General features: G+C 35.2%; 1 protein-coding gene across 1 annotated transcript in view; it reads left to right on the forward strand.

Moving 5' to 3' along the window:
- Positions 1–26335, forward strand: part of Ddx10 (DEAD-box helicase 10) — a 258076-nt gene that overhangs the window by 139551 nt on the left and 92190 nt on the right. Inside the window, exons 14-16 of the mRNA XM_063255716.1 lie at positions 12088–12207; positions 13387–13548; positions 23229–23285. Of these exons, the coding sequence (XP_063111786.1) occupies positions 12088–12207; positions 13387–13548; positions 23229–23285 (339 nt within the window). The remainder of the gene's footprint in view (positions 1–12087; positions 12208–13386; positions 13549–23228; positions 23286–26335) is intronic.

A 26335-nucleotide genomic window follows, 5' to 3' on the forward strand; every position in this document is an offset into this window, starting at 1 on the left:
TGTCTCAGATAAGGTGACTGAGTGTCTTTGGAGTTGTTTCTGCCTCTTCTAATTTGTTCCATTGATTCTCAGGTCTCCTCACCCCCACCCAGTACCATGCTGTATTTTTATCAGAATAGCTCTGTAGTATAATTTCAAGTTAGGGATTGTGATGCCCCCTACTATGCTTTTGTTGCCCAAAATGTTTTTGCTACTCTAGATCTTTTCTGGTTCCAAATGAATTTTAAGAATGTTTTCTTATAGTTCTGCTAATGGTATTTTTGTTGGGATTGAATTAAATCTTGTAATAATGTTGGGAGTATGGCGGTTTTTACCATGTTGTTTTTTTTCTACCCATGAACAAGAGATACCTTTCCATTTTCTGATATCCTCTTCAACCTTGTTTTTTAGAGTTTTGTTGTTGAATTTTTAATGTGGTAGTTGTAATGACTGATACATTGTGTTAACTTGAGAAGTTTAAAAAGCTTAGCTGAGTAACTCAGTAGTTCTGCATCCTGGGTGTGGAGGATCTACCTGGGGTGGGTAGTCTGTGTACAGTATATGGGAGGAAAAGAGCCGTGTTCCCCCACTTTATGGTCTGGTTGCTTTTGCTGTTTTCCACTGCCATGAAGGGTTGCCCTTCTTCCACGCCATCCTGCCTAGAAGCCAGCTGATTATGAACTGTAATCTGTACAAACTGGGCAGAAAGTAAACATTTCCTTCCTTAATTTTCGTGTCTGGTATTTTGGTCTGAATGCTGAGAGAAAAGAAAGTAACACAGCAATCTTTTGCTTCCTTTGTTAGACTGATTTCTAAGTATTTCATTTTTTGAACTCTATTGTGAAAGGGATTGTTTGCCTAATTTGTCTCATTGAATTTGTTATGACATTAAATATTCTCTAAATTTCTTGTAGAATTTAGTAGTGAATCCATCAGGACCTGGGCTTTTATTTATTGGTATGTTTTTAATTACATTTTTTTTTATTTCATTGACTGATACTGAGTTATTTAGAATTTTAATTACCTTCTTGATTCAACTTTGGTAATTCATTCATATCTAGGAATCTGTCCATTCCTTCTCTTTTACATCTAATTAGATCAGAGTAAAAGTTCTCAAAGTACATATTGATCTTCGGGATTTCTGCAAGATCTGTTGTGATTTCATCCCTTTTGGTTCCTAATTGTATAAATTTGCGTTTCTTTCCTTTTTTTGATAAGGTTGGTTATGAGTTTATCCATTTTATTTAGTCTTTCGAAGAACCAGATCTTCAGTTCATTGGTTCTTGGTACTGTTTTCTTAGTGTCACTTGCATTAATTTTTGTTCTGATCTTTATAATTTCTTCCTTCATTTGAACTTTGGGCTTCACTTCTTTTTCAAGAAGTTTGAGGTTCACCATTAGGCTATTTCTTTAAGTTGTTTATTAGGTTGTTTTTCTGATAGGAGAATTTACCACTATAACTTTCCTCTTAGGACTGCTTTCATTGTTTACCGTAAGTTCCAGTGTGTTGTCTTGGCATCATCATTTAATTATAGATAATGTTTAATTTCTCCTCTAATTTCATCTGTGGTCCATTGGTGATTGTTCAGTTGGTGTTATGGTTTCTCTTGCCAATGATTTCCTATTTCATTGTGCTCTGGTCAGATAGTATCCATGGAATAATTTAAATTCCTTTACATTTACAATATTCTTGCTTGGACTTTAAATCTATGAATTTCTTTTTGAGTTAAGTGTGTTTTTCATATGCAGCATATTGTTGGTCCTTGTTTCTTGATCCAATCTACCAGTCTGTTTCTTTTGATTGGTGAATTGAGACGCTATTTACATTAATGGTTATAACTGATACGTGTATATTAACTTACTGTTGTTATGCTATTTTCCTATTGTTGGTTCTGTTTCTTCCTTTCTATTTCATTGCTTGCTTTGCCTGATAGATTCAGTCTATTGCAATTTGTGGAATTGTCTTATGTTTTTCTTCAGAATATCTTTCAGAACTTTTTGGAGTGCTGGTTTGCTGTTAATGAATTTTTTTAGTTGTTCTTTGTCATGCAGGCATCTTATTTTTTCATTGATTTTGAAACATAGTTTATCAGGGTACATCAGTTTTGCGTGGAAGTTGTTTTCTTTCAGGACTTGAAATACTCAACTCCAAGCATTCCTTGATTTAAGGGGTGGTGTTGATAATTCTGCTGGGATTCTCATGGGCTTTCCTTTGTCAGTGATTTGTTTCTCTAACAACTTTTTGTATTCTCGTCTTGTGCTGAATTTCTGTAATCTGGATTATTATATTCCTTTGTGTAGATTTATTTTACTCATGAATAATTGGAATTGAATATGCCCCATGTATTTGTTTGTCTAATTCCTTTTCTCTTGTTGAGAAGTTTTCTGCCTTTACTTCTGTGAACATACTTTTTTATGTTGTTCGTGATGACTCTTGCTTTTTCATTGATGCACGTCAATCTTTGTCATTCCTCTTTGCATCACCTTGCAATGTTGGATTGTTTTTTCATGGTTGCTTTATATTTTTAAACACCTTTTTTTGTGATCACTAGCTGCGATCTCGACTTGTAAGTCTGATAGTGTGTCTTCACTTTCATTCAGTTGATTTTGTAAACTTAATCTCTTAAATATCTGTTGGAATGTGTTTCATGGATTCCCTTTCCTTCCTATGTTGGGTTTTCATGTTGTTTTTTTTTTTTAATTCATTTTCTATGCGTCTCTTTTTTTTTGGTGTATATATGCTTCAGAATTGCTGAGAAAGTGCCTCTTTATGGTCATCATCATTTTTTTTTTAACCTGTGAGTTTATTTCTTTTTTGATTTCCTGTATAGACCCATGCATTTGATTTCTAACTTCTGTTGATATCATTCCAGAGAATGTAGTTGAGTATCCTCTGAGATCCTCTATCTCTTTGTCCCCTAGATTTGTCCTGAGTGGGCTGGAGGTCTAGAGCTGTATTTTGCTTCTGCCACTTGCCATTGTCTATTATTTTATTTTACTTTACTGTGTTTTCTCTGTTGATGCTTGTAAGTTTCTTATGGTAGATAACTTTGTAAGTATTATTGAGACTTCACTAGGGGAGTCTGTTCCTCAGAGATATCTTTTAGGTGTAGGTAGTTCTCGGTCTTTGAAGATCCTGCCTTCCTAATTTATTAAGGATGAGATCTTGGTATCTATTTGGCTCAGCACTCAGTGCTTTGGTACTGGACTGTGGTAATGGTTATGACCCCAGATAATTACAGTGTCGCCATACATGGGTGAACAGCTAATTACGGCAGATACGACATCCTGGCTACAGTAGTACCATTAGCGATAATAGATGAAGCACAGCCTAAAACCTGACCAACAGTGGTGACTAGTACTTTGGTACTGTTGGCCATCGGGACAAGATCTAGAGTTAAATAACAAAATCTCATTATTTAGGAAATTGCATACAAAGAGTTTTCGCTTAGTAGAGTGTTTTGTCTTGTGGTGGGGAAATTTAAGAGGGATAGGAAACAAAACAGAAAGCTAAATGAAGAATAATATAGTAGAGCAAGGCTGGAGGAGAAAGAACGTTCACCCAGGCCTTCGGAAGCTGGAGAAGGGACAGAGAGAGAGAACGAAGGAGAAAGGAAGATTATGGAAACGGACCGGAAAGACTACACAGAATCTTCACTCATGTACCTATCATACAATCAAGGGCGACATTGAGGAAAAAGGGAAAGATGAATAGATCAGAGCAGGAATAAAGGTAAAGACCTACATAACTAAAAGGAAAAAGCCAAAGACCCAAGCCAAACTTGTTGATCTCTGAGTGTCTACTGCTTGCTGCGGTGCCCTGAGACACAGCTTGAGGCTGCCTCTAGGGTGTGTAGTTGGCTTCTCCTAGTCAGACAGCCTTGGCTATTCCACTTCCACTGGCTTGTCCTCAGCGCTGTCCGCTTGCCTGGTGGTGTGGGTTGGGATGCTGTGGACTGTCTCTCTGCTCCTGCTTATCCCTGCAGAGACAGCAAGTCCCACTTTGATCTCTGTTGCTGGGGAATGCCAGAGTCGCAGGTCACAAGGCTGAAGGGCTTTCACTGTCACTCACTGGTGTTTGCTGTCATTCTGCCACTGTCTGGGCCACCGAGAGTACTGACTCATTACTTTGCCCTCTCAAAGGCAGCCCAGGGCTGCGTGGTGCGCTTTAGTCTCCTCTCTCATGGCTGGAGTGCCGTGGGTTTGTATATCCTTTGTGTCTGTGTCCCTCTCACTGGGTCACAGGATGGGGAGGGTTGGGAATTGCCTCTCAGTAGCTCCAGCATGCTCGGTTCAGCCATGCTGAATCTTCTTTCCAGATGTTGATTTTATGTTCCAGTATACCCTGGATTTGGATTTAGCATTTCTAGTTTTGTATCTTGAATACTGTATATTGGAGAAGATATTTGAAAGATGTTGGTTATCATTTTGCATCCTTTTGATACCTGTTTAAGAAATTCTCAAAGTTTTCCCTTGTTGGACTAAGTTAGTTTCCTGATCTAGAGTTATCAGTGTGAGAGTTGGTTGGGGGAAATACGATATGATGGCATGGTTTAATATTTTTATAGTACAGTGCTAATCATGACAGAAGTTCGTTTTCACAGCCTTTTTCTTCTCCCTGGTCCTTCCTTTGTTGTCACTTTATTTTCTGATTGTCTCTTCTCATCACTGTAACTGTCTTAACTTTGCATGGCTGTCCTTTTCACTGTTTCATTCTGTACATGCCAGCTTTTGGCACATAACCCTAACCCTCAAGCTTATCACCAAACTCTTATTACCTTGGCTGATTTTTTTTCCCTTCCAACTTTATTTCAGCTCTGTCTGTAATTACTTTTGTCTTTTTCCTAGAGTGACAGAGGAAATTCAATTTGTTTTGTTGTGGGTGCCAGCATAGACCTTTCCAGAGTGATACTGAATGTTGAAAAAAAAATTGGATTGGGATTCTGAACAATGTTAGTTGAAGATAACATGCATTATTTAAAGTAAATGGAGAGTAGTTTTCCACATTTTCTTTTGATATAATTGTTTAGCATGTTCTGGTTGTACATGCATGCCGGTCCCAGTGGACAGCTTGTTTTATCTGTAGTACAAAGGGACCTATGAATACAAATTTTGAAGTTTGATAGGCCTGCATTTAATTTTTGCCCTGTCCTTTTTAGATGAATAATTATTTAATTGTCTGCAGGATGCAGGAAATCCCTCCAAAGGGAAGTCGTGATGAGTAAATAAAAAGCATGTAGTCTGGTGTGTGTCTGATACAAGTCATCTGTATTAACTACAATTTTATGGAGGAATTTAGTGACTGCTTGATTTGTCAGTGACGTATGACCTCAATTGGCACTTGACGTGCATCAAAGCTTAGGACAAATTGTACAGTGTCACATGGCATGATTAAGGAGTAACCAATATTGGGCCAAGGAGCAATGTTAGAATTTTGGCAGCCTGTTGGACATGGTATAGACCTCATTCATAGTTGTTTTTTCCTATCTTGTGTTTTCCCTTCTTATAGAGCAAGTAGGAGATCAACTTTGTTAATGTGTAATATTGTAGGTTTCTGTAGTCTTCTGAAAATTCAGCTGATTGATGTGTGGTGATATGATGCCCTTGAGAGAGATTGGGTTTACCTGGCTGAGGGAGGAAGCCATGATTCTGTCAGAAGATGAGTATGGCCAGGCATGTGGTACACATCTATAATGCCAACACGGAGAAAGGCTAAAGCAAGAGGATCTCAAGTTTGAGTCAAGCCTTGGGAGTTCAGTGAAAACCTGTGTCAAAATAAATCCTAGTTCAGTTCTGTGGAAAGGCCCTCAGTTCAGTCTTCAGAATAAAAACATATGCACACCCACACACATGCATGCATGTGCACATATACACAGAAGCTCAGCATGGTTGTAGCCTCTTGTGTTGGGAGAAGGGTGCAATAGTGTGATTATTCAATTATGAAAACTTACTGTCTTATCAACCCAGAGTGACTCTTGATGGCATTTTCAGAAAATTTTGCTTCTTGGAGTACGCTTTATTGCTCAGGGCCTTTGAATTCATTGTGTACAAATAATTGTCAAATGAGATGTGAGATAATTACGTGTGTTTCTGTGCTACCTAACCAGGTTAATATGAGAATAGTTAACAGTAGAATGTGTATCAAAGACTTCTAGTATTTTTGAAGAAAATTGGTCTTGATTAGCTCAGGTTAAACTCAGCTCCACAAGTAATTATTGATAGGTTCACTATATGTGTGTGCTCTAAGAATCAGAGGGTAAGTGTGACAAGGTCCATTATTCTTAGTAAGTTGAGTATCTAAAAGGAATAAGGTTGGAAAATCTCTTAAAAATACAATATAGTTAGAAATACTGCAAGAAACATCAGCTAAGGGATGGGATTAGGGAATGATAAGAAGTTTCAAAAGACATCCAATAGCAAATATTAACATAAATCTGCTTTTGTGAATGAATTTTGATTTTGTTTATTTCTCCTAAATTTTGTGCATAGAATTGTAGAAAGGAAAATGAATTTTTAAAAACAGTAGACTGTGAATGCAGTGTGTAGAACTTGGGGATTAGTAAAAATTTCATCTAAATTCTTTGTGAATTGTGATTTTTTTCTATAGTTTTAATGTTAGTCGTACTTTCTCAAAAAATTATATGGCTTGATGTGACTAATTTATTAATGAATAGACTCATACTAAGATAGGAGCAAAGCAAACTAGTGAGCATGAGTTTGTCAGCAACTACTAATCACTATCAAGTTTTTAAAAATAATTAAATGCTAAGGGAGACAGATACTAATGGCTCTAGGCTCAGTGTTAACTTTGTGAAGGGTGAAAGAATAATGCAGTATACAGCATTGAGGGATAAAATTCTGTTTTGTTTCTTTTATGAGATGTCTATGCTTTTTAGTGAAATGGTGTTAGTGGTTACATTCAGAGTTATACGGCCCAGTGAAAAAATATTTCAGTTCATTCCTTGAAGGATTTATTTTAAAGAAAAAAGAAATATAGAAATATTTTATATTCTGTATTCATATAGAAATATTTATTAAAAATGGCAGGTTATAAATTGGATTCCTAAGGCAAAATATGACTGGTCCATAATTTTGTTAAAGAGTGAAGACGGCTGAGGTTTGTCACTATAGTAGCTTTGCCTTCCCCGCCCCCAAGGGGCGTGGCATGGAGCAAAACTGAGCTCTAGCTGGTGAAACAGAACACTGCACAGCCTATGCCACTGTTGTGGAAAATCCTGGTTCTAGTGTACCAAAACTGACTGCAGTGTACTGTGAGACCAAGGAAAGAGGTGGATAGATCTGGAATGGAACTGAGTGCAATTTATGGGAGACTTAACAAACAGAAGTATGTTTTTTAGTGGAAGACCACTGAATCCCTGTGATTTGGGTTCAAAGGAGAGAGACGTAGGTAGCACGGAGAAAGTAACAATCCAAGTGCAGTACACTGGAAAATGGGGAAGAATAGCCAAGGGCAGTGGTGAAGGTTGTAACACTCAAGATAGTTGTAGTCAGGTCAAGCTAGGTCCTTACAACCATTTGAGTGAATCAAAGAAAACATTCCAAGCTGGTGAGTAAATAGAGGACTATGGAATTTTTCTCATGTGTTCCAGTAGCACAGATGTTTGAAGAGGCAAAAGGAACCACTGAAGGCATTAAAGCAGAGACTGATGAATTCAGCTCATCATGGTACCAAGATAGGAATGAGTCTGAAGGTAAAGAAATGGCCTGAAAACAAAGTCAAATCTGGCTTGGACAGAGAACAGAATGGTAAAATCTAATTGGACTGATCAAGGCAGTAAAGGATTTAAAGAATTATTAGGCTTAAGTTCTATATAGAGTATTTGAAATTAGGAAGAAATTTATGTTACTTTTGATAAGAACTTTATGAGAAAATGAAGACAAATACGTTGAGGTTGTTGGAATGAGGATTTCATGAGACAACATTTATCTGAAAAGTGAGGGAAAAACAGGTGGGGAATGCTTGTAATCCCAGCACTCGGGGACACTGAGCAAGAGGACCATGTCTGAACCCAGACTGGGCAATTTAGTGAGAATCTGTCTCAAAAATAAATGGCAGGGCCTGGAGATAGAGCTCGGTGAGCATCCTCAGTGCTGAGGGCAGGGGACTGGGACCGAGGGGACAGCAGAAGGAATGGGAGCTGCGCGTGGGAGCTAGAGCTGAAAGTCCTTTTTCTTAAGGTTTCCGTAGGTCGCGTCTACCTGTAACTCAGCGCACGAGGGGGACTGTGGGTTCCTGACTAGACTGAACTCTAGGGAGGCGGTACTTCAAGAACCAAAGAAACCAACCAGCTAAAGGAACAAAAAATAGTAGTTAAGCTGGCAAGTATACACACTCAGAGAATTCATTAGATGGAATTGTAGTTTCTGGAAAGAGTTTCAAATTAAGCCTGTAGATTTAGGGACCAGGAATTGTGAAGGAAGAATCCAGCAATCAGAACACAATGGGTACGCCATTTTTGTTGGGCATGTCAATAGAAGTTATGCTTTACTGTTCCTCTTAACGAAAGAAAGTACAAATCAAGCTGAGATCTCTACATACTTACATGGTGTTTGGTTGGAGAGGGAAGGAAACCTGAAAGGCAAAGTTTTCTGTTTCCATATTCATATTGGCCTATTAAACATTATTTAAAATGAATTATGAGTGGTTGATGAATATTTGGGCATTGTTCAATATATTGTACTGTTATTTATTAACCATTTTTTCTCATTTTATACATTCAGTTGGCAGTTTAGAGAGTGTAAGTAAAACAAGGCATGGATTAATAGCCATATAGAAAAGAGAAAGGATGTTGACTTGTGGTTTGTTTCATAAGGGCTAATCAAGGCTTGATAAAAAGTAGCAACAGGAAATGTAGGCACTCATCTGTATGCTTTTGTATTCATATAGTAAATGTGAAATGTGAAAGAGGTTCCAAGTGGTCTTCTAGATATAATTAGAAAGCATCAGTATAAAGTAACAAGTAGAATATTTAATTCAAATTCCATAGCAGCTGTGATATTCATCGGAAATAGGACTTAGAGTTTGAAATAGCACATTCAGTATTAAAAATTCAAATTTGGATATGAAAGCAGTTACTTTTTAAACAAATCAAACCATACATCAAAATAGAATATAAAAACCAACTGAAGTGGGTCATGATTTTTAAAAAGTTGGAAAACTTAATTTCTCATTAGCAGTTTTCAAACATTCTCCCTAAATTGATAGAAATTTAAAGAGCAAATATGGAGTGAAATTAAGATGGTACAATATATTAAGGCAATTTGAACAGAAATCAACTAAGCATTATAAAATGTGTAAGTGTCAAATACTTTGATTAAAATTGTACAATTTGAACTATACTGAATTAATCTAAGCTTTGGTTTTCAAATTTAAAAAATAGTATGGACAGACAAAATTTAAGTTGTAATTGTTACAAATAGAAACAAGAATAGTGCATATATAGTTTATTCACTAAATTTTCCTTTAATGATTGAATGCTTTTTATATGCTGTCCTCTCTGTGATAAATTGGGGATGAAATTTTATACAAATAGTTTTGCCTGTCATGCACATTCCAGTTGTTAGGAAAAACAGAGAAATCAGGAGATTATGGTAGGTGGGTTTATTCTAATGGAGTTAAACAGACAAAGCTCCCTGGCCGCATTAGCTGCAGTCCGCTGCAGAGATCCTGGTGACTGAGAGTTGAGTATAGGTGGGTGTGACTTTGATCTTTCTCATGAGTCCTTCGATTCCCAGATTTATGTATGTGGCCAAGATTTCTTATACTGTGTCTTCCACTAAACCTTAAAACGTAAGTTGGGTAAATGTAGGCAGTTTTCAAAAGAAAAATTCAGTAAGATATTTTAGACCACTATTAGATTTTTCTGTAAGTATTCTTATTTCATGTCATTTTAGTTAATCTATATTTAAAGGTCTTTGATCCTTATATCAGTTATGTGTTTTCCATCTATTACCTGTCTGCTCTCTGTCCTCTTCCTCTTTAGTGTTTTGCAATTTTAGGATGTTGCTGTAGTATATGTATTGGTTTTAACAAGCTTGCATTGTTTAGGAATTATGAAAAGACAAATTTTGTTCTTGTAATAACATTTCAGTTTGATGTTCTGTTATATTCCTCATGGGACTTAGCTTTTATTGGTTGTACATTTAGTTGTGGTAGAAGACACATAAAATGAAATTTACTATTTTAACCATTTTTAAATAGCCAGTCCTGTAATGCTGAGTATGTTTATGGTGCTGTACAACCAATCTCCCAAACTTTTTTCATGTTGCAAAATTAAAACATTGAATCCACTAGGTGGCTCTTAATTTTTAAGATTATAGTTTTTGCAGAGATACAAAAACATAATACTTTAGATATTCATTTGTAGTAAATACTGTAAAATTACAATATTTGAATTATTGTAGTTCATCACTTCTGACTGCAGAATTAGGGTTACAGAGCAGGTACGTCTGCTTTTTTAAAAAGTAAAATAAGTTCTAATGGGATTTTTGTTGTTTAGCTAATAAAACATTTTGTCATTAACTATCTTTAAACTTTGGGGAGAGTATTTATTAGTGTTAAGCAAAGCCCTTTGACATGGTTTAGCATATCGTAAATAGGTAAACAGTCTCTAAAGTGTCAACCAGTGTTGAATACTTTTATTTTGTTGGCTGGCTGATTATATTTTGAGTCAGATAGCCAGTGTAAACTATTGTGGACCTGGTGATAAGAGCCACGATAATTTCTGTGGTTGTGGCAGCTGTTTTATCTTCCAGGTTATTGGAAGCAACTTCACAGCTGTGAAGACAGGCTGCTCCGCAATCTTGAGGATGACTTGCTTTACCTATTTTGTATTTCCTTTTAGCCTTTTTTGTTTATGAAGTCTAGTAGGCATGATGTAGAAGAAGTACAAATAGAAACAAAAACTGCATTTGATGTGTGGCACAAAGGCAGAATGTTGTTATGCTTTTTAAATTGCATTCTTTTTTTTTTTTTGGTACCGTGGATTGAACTCACGACCTTGCACTTGCCAGTCAGTCGCTTACGCCACTAAACTAAATCCCCGGCCCTGTAAATTTCATTATTGAACCACTAATATCAGCATTGTAGTCACAGTACACATTTTTCCTAACTGTAGATAAACTTTGTACTTTTCATGTTTTAGTGAACAGAAATATAAAATATTAATGAGTACTGTTCTTGCCTACAGCCATTGTGAAAACTGCTAAATAGAAATCCTTTGTATTTTAAGAGTTTGAAAAGTCTTTTGGTTGGAAAAGTATTTATAAAGTATAGCCCAAATCCAGAAAAATTTTTAAAAAGTGGAAAAATCAATTGTATAAAAAAATTTTCAGAATCTATGCTTGGCAAAAACAACAAAAAAAGTACAGTTACCTTATTATGAGACAAGTTTAAACATAAATGATAAAATACAGGAAAATAGTGAATGAGCTCTAACAAATAAAGATATAAATTGATAAAATACAGGATTCATTATAAATACTTGCAAAGATTATGCACAGAAAAATAATGTCTTTGAATAGATAGTCTGTCATACAAATAAAATAAAACAAATGCTACCATTCACTCACTTGGCTAGCAAACATAAAAATTAATACCATGTTGAAATAGGGGTAAATTTTCAGCATTCATCCAGTAAATTACTGTTTTTAATGGAAGAATATTGAGTGACAAAGTGTTTTTGTTGTCCAAATATATATTTTCCTAGTCTAGGAATTTAAGTTTGCACTTGGGAATTAAAAAATGTTTTATAGTTTAGCTGTGAAACAGCTGTATCTTATATCCATTAATTACATTATCATGTGGTTTGTGGTGCTCCATGATTTTCCAATAGCACAACTCATAGCAACAGAAGAAAATGTTGCTTATTTTTTATGTCTAATGCTCATCATATTCAGTTTGAAGCCCCTTTTCCATTGCAAAAATCATTGTCAATAAGTCTAATTTATTTTTGGATAGTGTTTTCAGTGTTTCTCATTACCAGTGAGCAGTAAATACCCTGAGTTTGGGTAAGTATATTGCCAGAGTTTAATTAGGATAAAGCAACCATTTTTCTAATCATCTGTGTTTTGTTTATTCTCCTACAGAAGAAAGAATCTTCTAAATCTGGTTTCAAGAAAAAAGTAACAAAAGTCGCAGAAGCAAAAAAAATAATGAAGAGAAATTTTAAAGTGAATAAAAAAATAACATTTACTGATGAGGGGGAGGTAAGATAATGTAAATACTTCATTACTGATGAATGGTTCAAGTATTATGAAGTTGGACTTTCCTGCCTACTGCCATTTGTTAGTGAGAAATGTTTCTCTGCAACTTTCATTACTACTGTAGGCCTTTTAGCTCTGCAGTTAATAGTCCCAGACCCACGAGTGCCGTGTCTTCATCTTGTCTTTATCTTAATCTGGTTGATATATTAGGGAAGGGAATGTCGCAGATTTCTCTGGGAAGCTCATTATATTACATAATAATTATTATTTTATTTTTAAGTGATAGATTAGATCCATAACATCAATTGGCTTATGGGGCTATGATTAGTTAGTGGCGAGTGTCTTCTGAATGTTATTCCATCCCAGCCTTGCTAGCTTATGGGTTTCCCTGAGTATCCTAATCTAGTACACAGCAGTTTACTCCCATCATAAGGTCATTTTTCTTCCTCCCTGTCCTTCACAACACTTATTTGTAGTTGACTGTTGACAATTTCTTCTATTCTGCTTTTCATGAAGGAAGGTACTTTATTTTGTTCACTGTTACAGCTGTAAGACACAGAAGGGTCCCCTAGCATTTATTAAACCTTCAGGACAATTTGTTGAGTTATCTATTGTTATGATAAAAGAGCTTTTCATACTTAGTATAACAGCATTTGCTATGTCACATTATATATTTCATCATCACACATAAATATTATGTAAGTAGTTTATGTCCAGTGAAGTATATTTCCATTTTTGTTTGAAGTGTATGATTTGGATGTTAGAGTGTATGAATTGGATGAAAAATAATAAACTATAGTGTGGGTCAAAATTGTTAGCAGTTGAAGACACAACCACTATAAATGGTAAATAAAAAATCTTTATGAAATTTATTAGCACAATAAGAAGGAAAATCATTAGTACCATAAGAAACATTTTTATTGTGCAACTGCCTTCTAATAATTTTGAGAAATTTTTCTTTAGTCATATTTTCATCAGGTTATGCCGGCATTACTGTATGCTGATGGGGGTAGTCTTTTCTGTGCCTTACTCATTTTAATTATGAGATTTGTGAGAAAGTAGTAATAATGATTATAAGGCAGAATGTGAGGGTATGCACCATTTAAAATTATTAACCAAAAAGGAATTAGTTTCTCTGAATATTATGCTGTCTGCCCATCACCTACCTTTTCTTGTCTGTAGTTGGTTCAGCAGTGGCCACAAGTGCAGAAATCTGCCACCAAAGATACAGAGGATGATGATGACACTAGTGGTATAAACTTGGATAAAGCAAAGGAAAGACTTAAGGAAGAGGACAAATTTGACAAAGAAGAATATAGGAAGAAAATTAAGGCAAAGCATCGGGTAAGTTTTCCATCTTGAATTAATACTGAGTGAAATTTAATATGTGACTATATCTAAATATTCATTTGCCATTCATTAATAGATGATGTCTTGGTTAATTTTTTCTTTCTTTTTGTCTTTTTCATTTTTATCGGTACCAGGGATCGAACTCATGACCACCTGCTTGCAAGGCAGGTGCTTATGCCGCTGAGCTAAGTCCCCAGCCCCGGTTAATTTTTTCTTATTGCTGAGATGAAATACCCAATAACCAACATTAGGAAGCAAAGGTTTATTTAGCTCAGTTTGTGGAGGTTTCGGTCCATACTCAGCTTGGTCCCAGCCAAGGTTGAATAGCACAGGGGCAGCCATTCATGGCAGCAACAGCCGAAGGCAACAAGAGCAAAGCAGGGAAGAGCACGCCTCCTCCCCTGCCTTACATGTGTGCCGCCTTCTCACTCTGGGGTGCTGCAGCACTCACACTGCCAATCCCAGCACTAGACAATGAACCAATCACAACTGCTAGGTTCAGCTGCCTCCATGACTGCACGAAGCTCTGGTGGGACATCTAAACACAAACCATAACACATAACATTATGCCTTTTTATTATTTTTATGGTAGTTTTTCTGTGTCTCTTTTATTGTTTTAGTTTTTCCTGAGTCTATATTACTGACTTGATTATAAGACTATCATCTTATCTGCTTTTGATCTGAAGTGACTCAATAATGTTAACAGATTTTTAGGTTAACAATCATGAACCAGATAATAACATTTCATTCAACATCAGATCACATAAGTAATGGTGATCTCATAAGATTTCTTGGTGTAGCTGTTTTAGTTGTAGCTGTTTTAGCTGTATAAGTGCACTCTAGGATGTTTGCACAGTGATTAAACCATCTAATGAGACATGAGAGCATTATTAAATTTTTATTCTAAAATAATTCTTGTTTGACATGTAATTGTAGGAACTAATATAGCATGAGATCTCATGTTGTCCATTTCTATAATTTTGTCATCGCTAGAATGTTTTGTAAGTGAAACTACATAGTATGTAACCTTGTGGGATTGACTTTTTTCATTCTGCATTATTTTCTAAGAAATTTATTCAAGTTGAGTATTAATACTTTGTTCCTTTTATTGCTGAGTAGTATTCCATCATGTTGATATACTAAGATTTGTTTCACCATTTATCCATCAAAGGCAAAATTGAGTAACTAAGTTTTTGTAACACTTATTTGATAATTAATATAAAATTCATTATATTCAAACAGTGGAAATCTTATATGAAGGAATGCAATATAAATAGGTATGTTCCCTGGTGGCCTTAAACTTGGCTCTTTGCAATTATCCTTGATTATGGCCACACATGCTACTGTCCTGTCATACTGCTTAATTTCCTGGAAGTGGACATTTCATTAATGAATCAATGGCATAAAATAGACTTACATTTTTAAATAACTTTCTTCAAGCATGCTTTTGAAATAATGAATGATTTTGCTGTAACATTCAGGGGAATCTGCCAAAATATTAATCTCAGTACTGTGAAGAATCTTTTAAACCTTTGAGTGCAGATATTATTAATAGTATCTTAAAAAGGTACTTATAATTTTTCACTTGCTTTTGACCTTAAAACTGGTGAATGGTCCAAAACATTTTATTAAAAGTAGACAGCAACAATTCTCATTTATTTATTTTAGAGTTTGATGCAACTTCATTGAAGTTCTGGTGCAAAGAAAAAGTGGATCCTGAAAATGGCCTCAGGGAGGGAAATGAATGTTATGAAAAACATTCAAAAAATGTGGAGGACACCAATTGTTGGATATTTTTGTTATTGCTAGAAAAAAAGCAATTCTTAATGTCGCTTTTTAAAAAATAGTACAGTAATTAAATTGAAATTTGACTTTAATAAGTTATGTTAAAATACTTTAGAAATACTGTGAATATCAGCAACTTGACATGTTTCAGCTTCTGGTCTACTTTAAATAGTTATCAGGGGAAGACTGAGCATAATAATGTTTAACCATGTACTATTTCTAAGTCGTAATCCGCAATAAAAGAAATCTGAGGATTTTACATAAAGTAAGACTAGCTCTTCCTCCTTTGCCTTTTTTACCCCCGGGTGTCAAACTTATTACCATAGCCAGGTTGTGGAGAATTGTTTCTGAGACTTCCAGAAAGTTAATTTTAAGTAGGCTGATTGCCCCTATGTTACGATCTAGACTGTGCAGATAGACATGAGTCTCTCTTTCCTCAGGAAGATTATAATTCAATCAGAGTTAACATGGATGCGTTGCCACTCACAAGACCTATTTGTATAATCTGTGTTAATTTTGGGGAATGAATAATTACATGGCTCTGAAATCAAGATGATAAAACTTACATATTACGAATTCTTGATTGTTTCTTTCAAACGTCTACTCTAACGGGTATCTATGTTTGTTAATGTCCTTTCTTTATGCATAGTAGAAATATGTGTTCTTATTTTCTCCGTTTCTCATATGAAAGTATACCTATAATATATAGAGTGCTTTATATTTTTCCATTTCCACTTATTTTTAAGCTTTTAAATCATTTTCATGTGCCAGGTTTGGTGGTGCACATCTGTAATTCCAGCACTCAGGAGACTGAAGCAGGAGGTTTGCCACAAGTTTTAGACCAGCCTGAGCTACATAATGAGTTTAAAGCCAGCCAGAACTACACATTTGAGCCATGTCTAACAAAACAAAACAAAACCGAACCGAACCGCACCGCACCGAAATCTTTTTTTTTTTTTTTTTTGCCCTTCACCATGATTTTTAGACTGTCTTAGTGAATATCTTCTAGTAAGACTGGACAAAGCAATTTTTGGCAGACTAAGATGAAAAAGCACCAGATCTTTTTTTTTTTTACATTTTTTTTTCTTTTCTAGATCTTTAAGTACTACTAGTACTAAAAGTCAGTAGTATCACTTTAACTAAGAGACAAAAATATTAAAAATTAACTATAGACTTTCATATAAAATACGTATATCTTATTCAACGTATGCAGTGGTATACCAAATAGGACAAGACAGGCTAGTCCAGGCTGACCTTAAACTCTTGGGGATTCTCCTGCCTTAGTCTTCCAAGTGATGGAATTACATGCATGTATCACCACTCCTAACCTCCAGATAGGAATTTTAAAATATTACATTAAAAAAAAATAGTGAAATGAATAGTTCTCTCAACTGTATTCAACTTTTGTGTACATGCTGTTTGTTACTTACATGATTGACTCCTTGGCAGCATTCCCAGTTATGAAATTATTATTTACATATACATACTTTGGTGTTTACAAGGTAGAGAAAATTACACTTATGAACACATTGGCATTAGTATGTTTAGTAATAACATACGTAAGACACAATACATGTAAATAGTCAGATCACTTATTCATCAACTTGTCATGGGGTAGATTTCTGTCTAGAAGTCACATGAATTATTTTCTTAAATGACATGTTTTAATGTTTGGCATCGTGAAGGACTGGTGCATGGTGTTTAGTATACAGGACTGTAAACACCTAAGTCCTAAATCTGTCACTTCAGTTTGGATTAACGGTCACCAGTTTGCACTACACTACACTTTTGTGAAATATAATGGAGTATAGGAGTTAATTCTGTTGATCAGTGAGTTCTTTTGGCTCTGTAGATCCAGTTAAGATGTGGCATTGTTTTTCTTTTTTTAAGTGTTCGGGTAAATGGAATTTTTCTTTGTGTGAGTTCTCCTCTCCCTTGACAAAATGGGTTGTTTTGTTTGAAAAGACTGCATTGCTGTTTACTTATTTCCTAATAGGCACTAAAATTTTACTTTAAAAACTAAATTCTTAGCTGGGAGCTAAGGCAGAAGGATTGCAAGTTTTAACTCCCACCTGGGCAACTTAGTGAGACCTTGTCTCCAAATAGAAAATAAAGATCTGGGGAATGTAGCTCAGTGGTAGAGCACCCCTGGGTCCAATCCCTCAGTGCTAAGAAATTAAAATATTACTAATCTCACACTAATTATTTTATTCTAATTAAATTCTTCTATTTGGAATCATTATTGGTTTTAAAATAGACATTACCATAGTGATAATCTTAGTTCTTTTAAGCATAAGGCTTTACACTAAGCAAATGCAATCATGTGTGTTTTTAGAGGCTATCATTCATAATTTTGTTACTACCTTAAAGTAGGAAATGCAGTGAGAATGATCTGCCTCCAAAGGATTTTGAAATCACTGACGTAGAGTCCTGGAAGAGCATTAATTCATGAAGGTAGACAAAGATGGTGAAATGTGGACACAAACTTAGAAATGAGGGAGGTGTTTGAATGAATTTGGCATGGAGAAAAGAAAGTATAAAACTGACCATATTCTATATTTTCATATATATTATATTTTTTAAATGTTTATTTTAGGTTTTATATGTTTTGGAGACCCCCCCCCCCCCGCATGTTCAAAATATTTCTTGAATTTTGGTATACAAGAGTAAGATTTTAATGTGTAAGTGAATTGTTGTAATGTTTCCATTTGATAGCAGTTGTTTGCTTTCAGTTTAAAGAATAACAGCCACAAACCATGGTTTTAGATGTGTCTTAAACCTTTTTAATGTAGGTTTGACTGATTCATTTTGTTCCACTTATTTTTTCCCCCTACACCTTTGTACCAGTCTTTGACTTACACTTTCTTCTGCCTACTTCTGGAAGCTGTACAATATCTGTGGCTACTAAAGTACTTATATTTACCTTAGAGATTTAGGAAAGAAGTGTAAAGATAATTTGCAAGTGATGTGGTAGCATATGCCTCTAATTCTAGTGTTTTGGCAAGCTGAACCAGGAGGATCACAAATTTGAGCCCAGGTTAGGCAACTTAGCTACTTACCCAAAAAATAAAAAAGGCCTTGGGATGTACCATTGGGGTCCAATCTTCAATACAGGAATGGTTGTGTTACTTTTTAAAAACTTAATTTAGATTTTATTTTATATAAATGTACTTTAATACAAATAATTATTATTAGGGTGGTACATCATGATGTTATATGTTTTTACATCATGCAATGATCAAATAAGGCTAATTAACATTCTTATTTTAAATAGTTTTTCTTTCTTTGTAGAGAGACTATTTCAAAGCCTTTATTTGTAATGAATAACAAATGCCGCGAAGGATATGGAGAAATGAGAACTCTTATTCACTGTTGGTGAGCATGTAATTAGCGCAGCCATTATGGCCAACATATGGAACTTCCTTAAACAGCTAAAGCTAAAGCTGAAAGTGTCAGAAGATCCAGTTCTGCTATTGAGTATATACCCAAAGCAGATGAAACCTTTCTACCACTAACTACTCGAACCCTTGTGTTTATTATAGGACTATTAATAGTATCCTAAATATGGAACCAACCTTTATGCTTTTCTCTAGATGATTAAGAAAATTAATATATTTGCACAATAGCATGCTACTTAGTCATTGAAAAGGAATGAAATTTTGTCATTTGCAGCCACATCCCTGGAACTGAAGAATGGTACATTTAGTGAAACATTTCAGATACAGAAAGGAAAATACCACATTTTTTTGCTTTTGTGTGCAATTCACTTAGTCTTATAAAAATATGGAATGGAATAATGGATACTAGCGATGGGAAATGATAAGGGGGAGAGATATCCCTGCATTATAGGAACTGGAGAGGGTATGAGGGGTAGGAGAATTGGGAGCCTTAGAGGTGTACATAGTTGGGTATGATCAGTACATGATGTATGCACATAGGGAAATAGCACAGTGAGCCCCATTAATTTATACATTTATAATGTGTTAATAAATTACTTTCATGTGTTCACAAAATGTACTTCATACTTGTATAAGAGTCATAAAACTAAACCAGTTTGAATGCATTGACACATTATTATTAACTATAATCACTGTTCTGTGTAATAGATCCCTAGAACTCATTTTTTCTAACTAAAATTGTATACCCATTGACCAGTGCCTGTCTCCTCCCTTGTAATCATCACTCTACTTTGTACTTTTATGAGTTCAATTTTTTTTTATATTCCATATCTGAATGATGGTATTTTTCTTTGCTTGGCTTATTTAGCATGATTCATCCATGTTGTCACAAAAGAGAGAATTTCTTGCTTTTCAAAGGCTGAATAGTTTTCCAGTAGAGCATACTTTAAAAAATCTACCTCTCTGTTGGAGGGCATTTTTGTTGTTTCTATGTTTAAACAATTATGAATAAATACAGGAGTGAAGAGATCTCTTCAATATAATTGATTTCAAGGCCTTTGAATATAAATAATATAAAGATTTTAACTGGCGTTTAGTGCAAGAAAAGAAAATCTGTGTAGTAGTAGTGTGTCACTGGGAGCAGAACTCAGCTGTCTATACACAGGAATTCATAGGTACTGACTGTAATTCCAGGAATTTCTAGTGCTGTTGTAAGTCACTTGGCAGCTTTATTGGCTTTATGAGTCTTCCTTGAAGTCTTTGTGCATCATTTTTTTAGTCTCCCAAGATTGGGAGACTATCCCAATCTTGAGCTTTACTTGGCATTTTTAGGTACCTGTGCTTAGATAAACTTTAATTTTAATTGAATACTTCTTGAAACTATTCACAAAAAATAAAACATGGCAAAAGTTATAATTTTTGCTTATTGGAAGTGTTGGTAAGTTAGTAAACTGTAAAGAGAGTGCTACTCCTGCATAAAAATAGTGTGTTTTCTGATAATTCAATCAAAACTGTTGAAAAATGAACCATGGATCACATTCTGAAAGGTTTTTTTTTCTTTAATTGCCTGGAAATCTGCTCCATGGTTGTGTCATCATTTTTAGCCCTGCAAGGTTACTTTTATTTAGGGTGATAATCTTAACCGTCACATCTGAAAATAAAGAGAAAGAATTCATTTTGAAGTTCTTTTATTTTCTTAAAATTTGCTTTGGTTTATTCTATATTGTGTATTTAGATAGCATAATCATATCATGAAATGGTTCTGTCTGGCGTGCCATGATGATACAGCATGGCTCCAGGCTTCACTTATTACCATGAGCATCAGAAAGGGAAAAATTAGAGACATTTTGGAAGATCTTTTTTGTCGTTGTTGATAGAATTAAATTGCCATGGAATCCAGGTGACTTGACTTTCACCTTACATGATTAGTTAGGGCATGATGGGCAAACCTTTTAGAGAGCAGTGCCCAAACTTCAACCCACAATCCATTTATTTATCGCAGAGTGCCAACACTGCCATTAAACTTGAATATTGAGGTTTTTGTGAAAAACAACTTATAATTAGTATCCTTTGTCTTAAAAATAGCACACATACCTTAAGTTTGCTGTACCTGGACAACAAACAGATCAAAGGACCTTGTTGTGCTCTTGGTTCCTGGAAGGGATTTCATTTAGGTTTACTAAGATTGTGTTTGTGGAGAACAGGGTGCATCTTTAGGGCTTAAAATTTTCACAACTTTTTTTTTAAAATGAGCCAATTTTCTTCCCAGAAATAGAGGTGCTTGTAATGCTGAGGTGAAGGTAGAGGTCCCTTTCTTACCTATGTGACAGCCAGGAACTCTCTTCTCTACCAGATATTCAAAGCTAACTGAAATTCATTGAAATGGGTTGTGCCTCCTGAAACATGAGTTAAATTTCCAAGTATTACTAGGAAACAAAAAAACATTTAAATACATCATCCTAATTCTTGATGGATTTCATATTTCATGGTATTTAAGTCACTGAAAGGTAAAGATGTATAGTATTAAGAAACCAAAAGCTTTATAATAGATATAAAAAGGAAGTATTCTATACCTCAGAATGTGATATTCTGTTTCCTTCTCTCTTTTGAATTTGATTTTCATTATTGAATTTCATGCTTTCCTTATTTGTAATCATTTATAGCATAGTGGCATTAAACATAAAATTTTGCCCTTTTGTTTGTCAAAAAGTAGTTCTTGGTATCCATATACCCTCAAACATGAGATAGGAAAAGAAAGGATTTAAAGCATTTGAAATTGGGAAAGTGTTCAGTTACAGAATATAGTAAAATTCAATTACAGTTTTCCCAAAGTATATATATATACTTTAACTTTTTATCTTAATATAAATTTTCTTTAAATTTTTTCCTACTTCAGCAAGCAAACAGCCCACTATATACTTTATTTCCTGTGTCCATTTCCCAAATCATAAATTGTTAATTGTGGTACTTTTATTTTTTACATTGAAAAGCTACAGTGTACTCTTCATCTTTTTTAAACAGTACTGATCTAACCACTTTTACAGCTAAGAGAAGTTTCTAATAATTTTCTTCAAATCATTTTTCTTTTTTCCCCTGGTGTTGAAAGATGGTTCTCTTTAATGCACCCCTCTCTTGTAGTCATGTTTACTTCACGTTGTAGAGGTCTCTGGAGCTTCTTCATCTATCTGAAACTAGAAGCAGCAAATGTCAAAAGAAAAACACTGCATTTGCAGACATTTGTGAATTTTAATAGTCACTTTAAATCTTGAATTTAAAATATACTTTAGTGACTATAATGAATTGATATTGGAATTCAGTATAAGTAGAAAATTGACAGTTTTCTGCTGTGATTAAGATGGCTAGACCAAAAGCTGCAGAATAGAGATTGTTTACTTATTAGAAAAGGTTTTTATGATATGAACATGTTGAGTTTATTTTTTTCAACTTTGAAATACCATTTGCAGTACAAGGTGCCAGTTATTGAATAATTACAACAAAAATTGTGTGGCCGTTAAATGTGGCCAGTTATTTGTTTCTTTGGTACAGAAAACTGGCAAAAATCAAGTCCATAAACTGCTTTCCAGGAAAAAGAACATGCTACCAGGATGAAAAGACTCTTATGGTAGCAGATTATTAAAAGAAATAGTACTATTTGTCTAAAATAGATTGAAAAAGTAAAAAATACTGCATATAAGTCTGTAGAGCTAAATGTCCTAATGAGGCAATATGGAATATAGTGGTGTGTTAGAATTAATACTGGCATTACAGACCCGGATTATTCCTAGGTCCCAGGCCCATCACTTACTATGTGACACTGGCTGAGTGACTTGTTTTGATCTTCCATCTTTTATCTGTAATATGGAAAAAAGTCTCCCTCCCCCTCCCCACTTTCCTTCTGCTCCCCCTACCCTGACAGATAACAAGGAAAACGATTATGTTGGTATCTTTTCTTCACTTTTTTCTAAAAGCTGACATTATGCACCAGTTACATATGGTGACAGATAATTGTGCTAATCACTTAGGTATATTAGACTGTATTTCATCAGCTTTAAGAAATGTGCACTCCCATCACAACCATTTTATGTTGAAGTAGAAAGCACACATAACTCAAAAAGCCAGTAAACGAGTAGTAAAGTAGAATTTCCTTCCAGATCTGTCTGACACAGTAATGTCTTCTTTCTTTCGGTCTTTCTTTCTTTCTTTCTTTCGTTCTTGTTATTATTAATGATTATTCTTTTTGCTTCGTATTGGGGATTGAATCACGACCTTGTGCTTGCCGAGCAGGCACTTATGCCACTGAGCTAAACCCCTAGCCCCTGTAAATGATTATTCTTATACTAGTTCCATAGTATGTACTCAATAAAATTTGTTGAAAAGCAAGAGTCACGTATCAGTTGACTTTTAAAGTAAAACTGTGATAATTGTGTAAACTACTTTATGTCTCATAGATGACTAGTCTGTATGTTAATAATATCCTGCCTCTTTCTGTAGGAGAAAAGACTGAAAGAAAGAGAAGCCAGAAGGGAAGCTAACAAGAGACAAGCAAAGGTAAGGATTATACGTAAGTACATATGTATAGCTAGGTAATTTATATATAATTTTGCAAACTATTAATATTTAAATGAGCAGGGGTTTATATTTGAATAAGAAGAGTTGTGTGTTTGAAGCGAACTTTGCATCCCTGTCTTTTCATCGGTGTTTTATCTTATACATCAAGGATTCCAGTTAGATTTAGGCCCTGTGGCCTTCTGTTTCTTTTCTGTGTTCGTGTGCTTCCTCTGTAATGCAGGATGGAAGATGCCTAACGATGTGTTCACTGGGCCTTCGCCTGCTCCTTGCACTGCCTTTCCCCACTGCATTTCATGCAGACAAAAGCCAGGCCTGAGAGGATTTTCACCTTTTTGTTTTCTTAGACTGGGCTGAATAGCCTGTTTGAGCTCCACTTGATAATAACTCTTGAGAGCTTTGGCTGTTTCCGTTCCGTTCTTAGAATCTAGAAGGCACTCTGTAGGTTACACCTTTACTGTATTCTGTAAACAATAATGTTCAGATAAATAGTTTCCCTAAAATCCATCTGTCCACCCGTCTGTCTGTCCATCTGTCTTATCCATCCATCCATTTATTCATCTGGTTATAAATACCATCCATGCTATGCTTTTTATCCGTTAGTTTGATGCTAAGAGAAGTTTTAGTATTCTAAGGACATTTAGTAGAAATTATTTCCTGGAACTGGGGCTCAGCAAATGTATGCCATTTCTCTTGCTATATCTCACTAATCTGTGTCGGACTAGCCATGATTTCTTCTTGGCAGTTAGCAAAGATCTGACTCCCTTGAGCAAGCCCATAACATTCTTTTTCAGTTTTTTTTTCCATGCTGGCCTTGGTGCTTAGAAAACAAGTCAGAAATGATAACTCACGTAATAGTTCTGAAGTGGGAAGCAATCACTGTACAGTATAAGATGAAGAGGCTGCTTTTATTCAGTATTAAAAATCATTCTGTCTTCAGAGGTCCCCCAAAATGAAAATCTCAGTGTATATAGCCAGACTGCTAAATAAGGTGGTAACTTCTGCATATGCTTTTAAAATGCAGGTATGAATTTCTGTGGCAGGCAAATTAGATGTTAGGGGCTGCAGGGTGAGAACATTTAAATTTAAGAAGAAAATTTAAGAAGAAAAAGAAGAGTTTTGTCTGTTCAGCATAAAAGTAAGCCTATTTCATTTTACTAAGCCATTCTCACTTCTGCATATGTAGGTGTGAAATGAAAGCTATCATCTAAAAACCCTGTGTGCTGTATTTCCTTGTGTGTATTTGTGCATGTTAGTGTACAAGGCCTGCACTGTTAATCTGTAGGTTTTATTTCCACAGATCGGACTAATGGCAGATGGAACGTATAGTTAGGCCTATGGTGACTATGTCTGTACTGAAGATGTGTAAATTTCTTTTCTTGCTATAATTCCTTAAACAACTCAGGAGAATAATTATGTATAGTTTATGTTGTGTTGGTTATTATAATTAGTGTGGAGATAGTCTAAAATGTAGGGGAGAGCTGGAGATGTCGCTAAGTGGGAGAGCGCTTGCGTAGCATGGAAAAGGACCTGAATTTGAGTCCCCACTACCTCAAAAAAGTGTGTGTGTACATGTATATTTGTATGTATACATAATGTGTGAAAATGGATATATATGTGTGTGTGCAGAAATATGCACTTGGTGATTAAAATATATAGTAAATGTTTAAAATTTTTTTTATAAAACTATTAAAGTGCAAGACACATTGCCATTAATTCCCTCAAAATGCTTCTCCTCTCTTCAGCACACTTATCCCATTTTTCTGGCCACTGTCTGGTTCATTATTGCTGTAATGACAGCAATAATGATAGTGCAAAAGAGGGCTTCCAAAACTGTTTCAGAAAGTGGCAAAAATGGTAGGATATGTATTCAGATAGAGGAGGAGTGTCTTGAGGAAGATAATTGTCAGTGTCTTTTGTTGTAATAATTTTTAAAAATTTAAGCATTCATTGTATTTTTTGATCATACGTGTTCTATATAAAGGATTTGGGCAAGTTCAGGTTTTGGTATCAGTAAGGGGGAACTAGAATCTACTTCTTTTGGATTTTATGTGGTTTAATTTTATTACTTGATGCTCCATGCCCCCGTATTTTATGATGGTTTGCACTCACTCCTGAGTGCTTTCTGGAGTCCTCTTCTTTTATTTACCTAAAACTTGTTTCATGTATTTGGCTTTAATATACTGTGTCAGCTGGGAAAAACAAGCAAACAGTAAATGGTATCAGAATTAAGAGTTTTCCATTGGGGCTGATCTCTAATGTGAACTCCATGAGCCAAGTTCCTGTCCTCACCCATTATTTTTCCTGACATCTATGAAAGTTTGTTTCCTGATATCCATAAGAGAGGGACTTTGTCAAAAGAATGTCTCAATCCCACTAAGAATTGTCCCAAGAAATAAAAAAGAAGAGGCTGTGTTGTTTACCTAAGTGCTTTAATTAGGCAGAGACTATGTTTTATTACACTGAAATGTTCAGCTGTCTCCATTTCACAGCCCTCATCTGAGTGTGAAGGGTTGGGAGCTCTGTAATAAGAATGATTTTTACCAGATGGCTGAATGGCCAGTGGAGCCAGGACTGGAACATTTGTGGCGATCCTGAGGACAGACAGGATGACAGCCTCAGGCTTGCTGACAGAGCCCAGGGAATTAGCTTGAACTGACTGTCTGCACTCAGCCTCTTTGCAAATGAAAGTGACAGCAGATGAAGGCTTTCAGGGCGTGTGTGTGTGTGTGTGTGTGTGTGTGTGTGTGTGTGCGCGCGTGCGCACATGCCTGCACACTCTTAAGGTGCTTCTTGGAAATAGACTCAGAAGATGCTCTTTGGGGAGATAAAGGGGCAATAGTGCAAAGTTCTGTAATCTGAGAGGAAGTATGTAATGTGAATTTTCAGGTTTCTCTGCAGTACCTGAGCCTCGAATGACTGATGTGACTTAATTTTAGACTAAACTTTTTCTTTACATTTTATTTAAACATTATCATTGTGTGAATTAAGGATTTTAACCTTGTGAGGTACTGTTGTCAGCTTCAATCTAG

The sequence above is a fragment of the Cavia porcellus genome, unplaced genomic scaffold (assembly GCF_034190915.1).
Source record: "Cavia porcellus strain 051 isolate PalLab524CR breed Dunkin Hartley unplaced genomic scaffold, mCavPor4.1 scaffold_9, whole genome shotgun sequence".
NCBI lineage: Eukaryota > Metazoa > Chordata > Mammalia > Rodentia > Caviidae > Cavia > Cavia porcellus.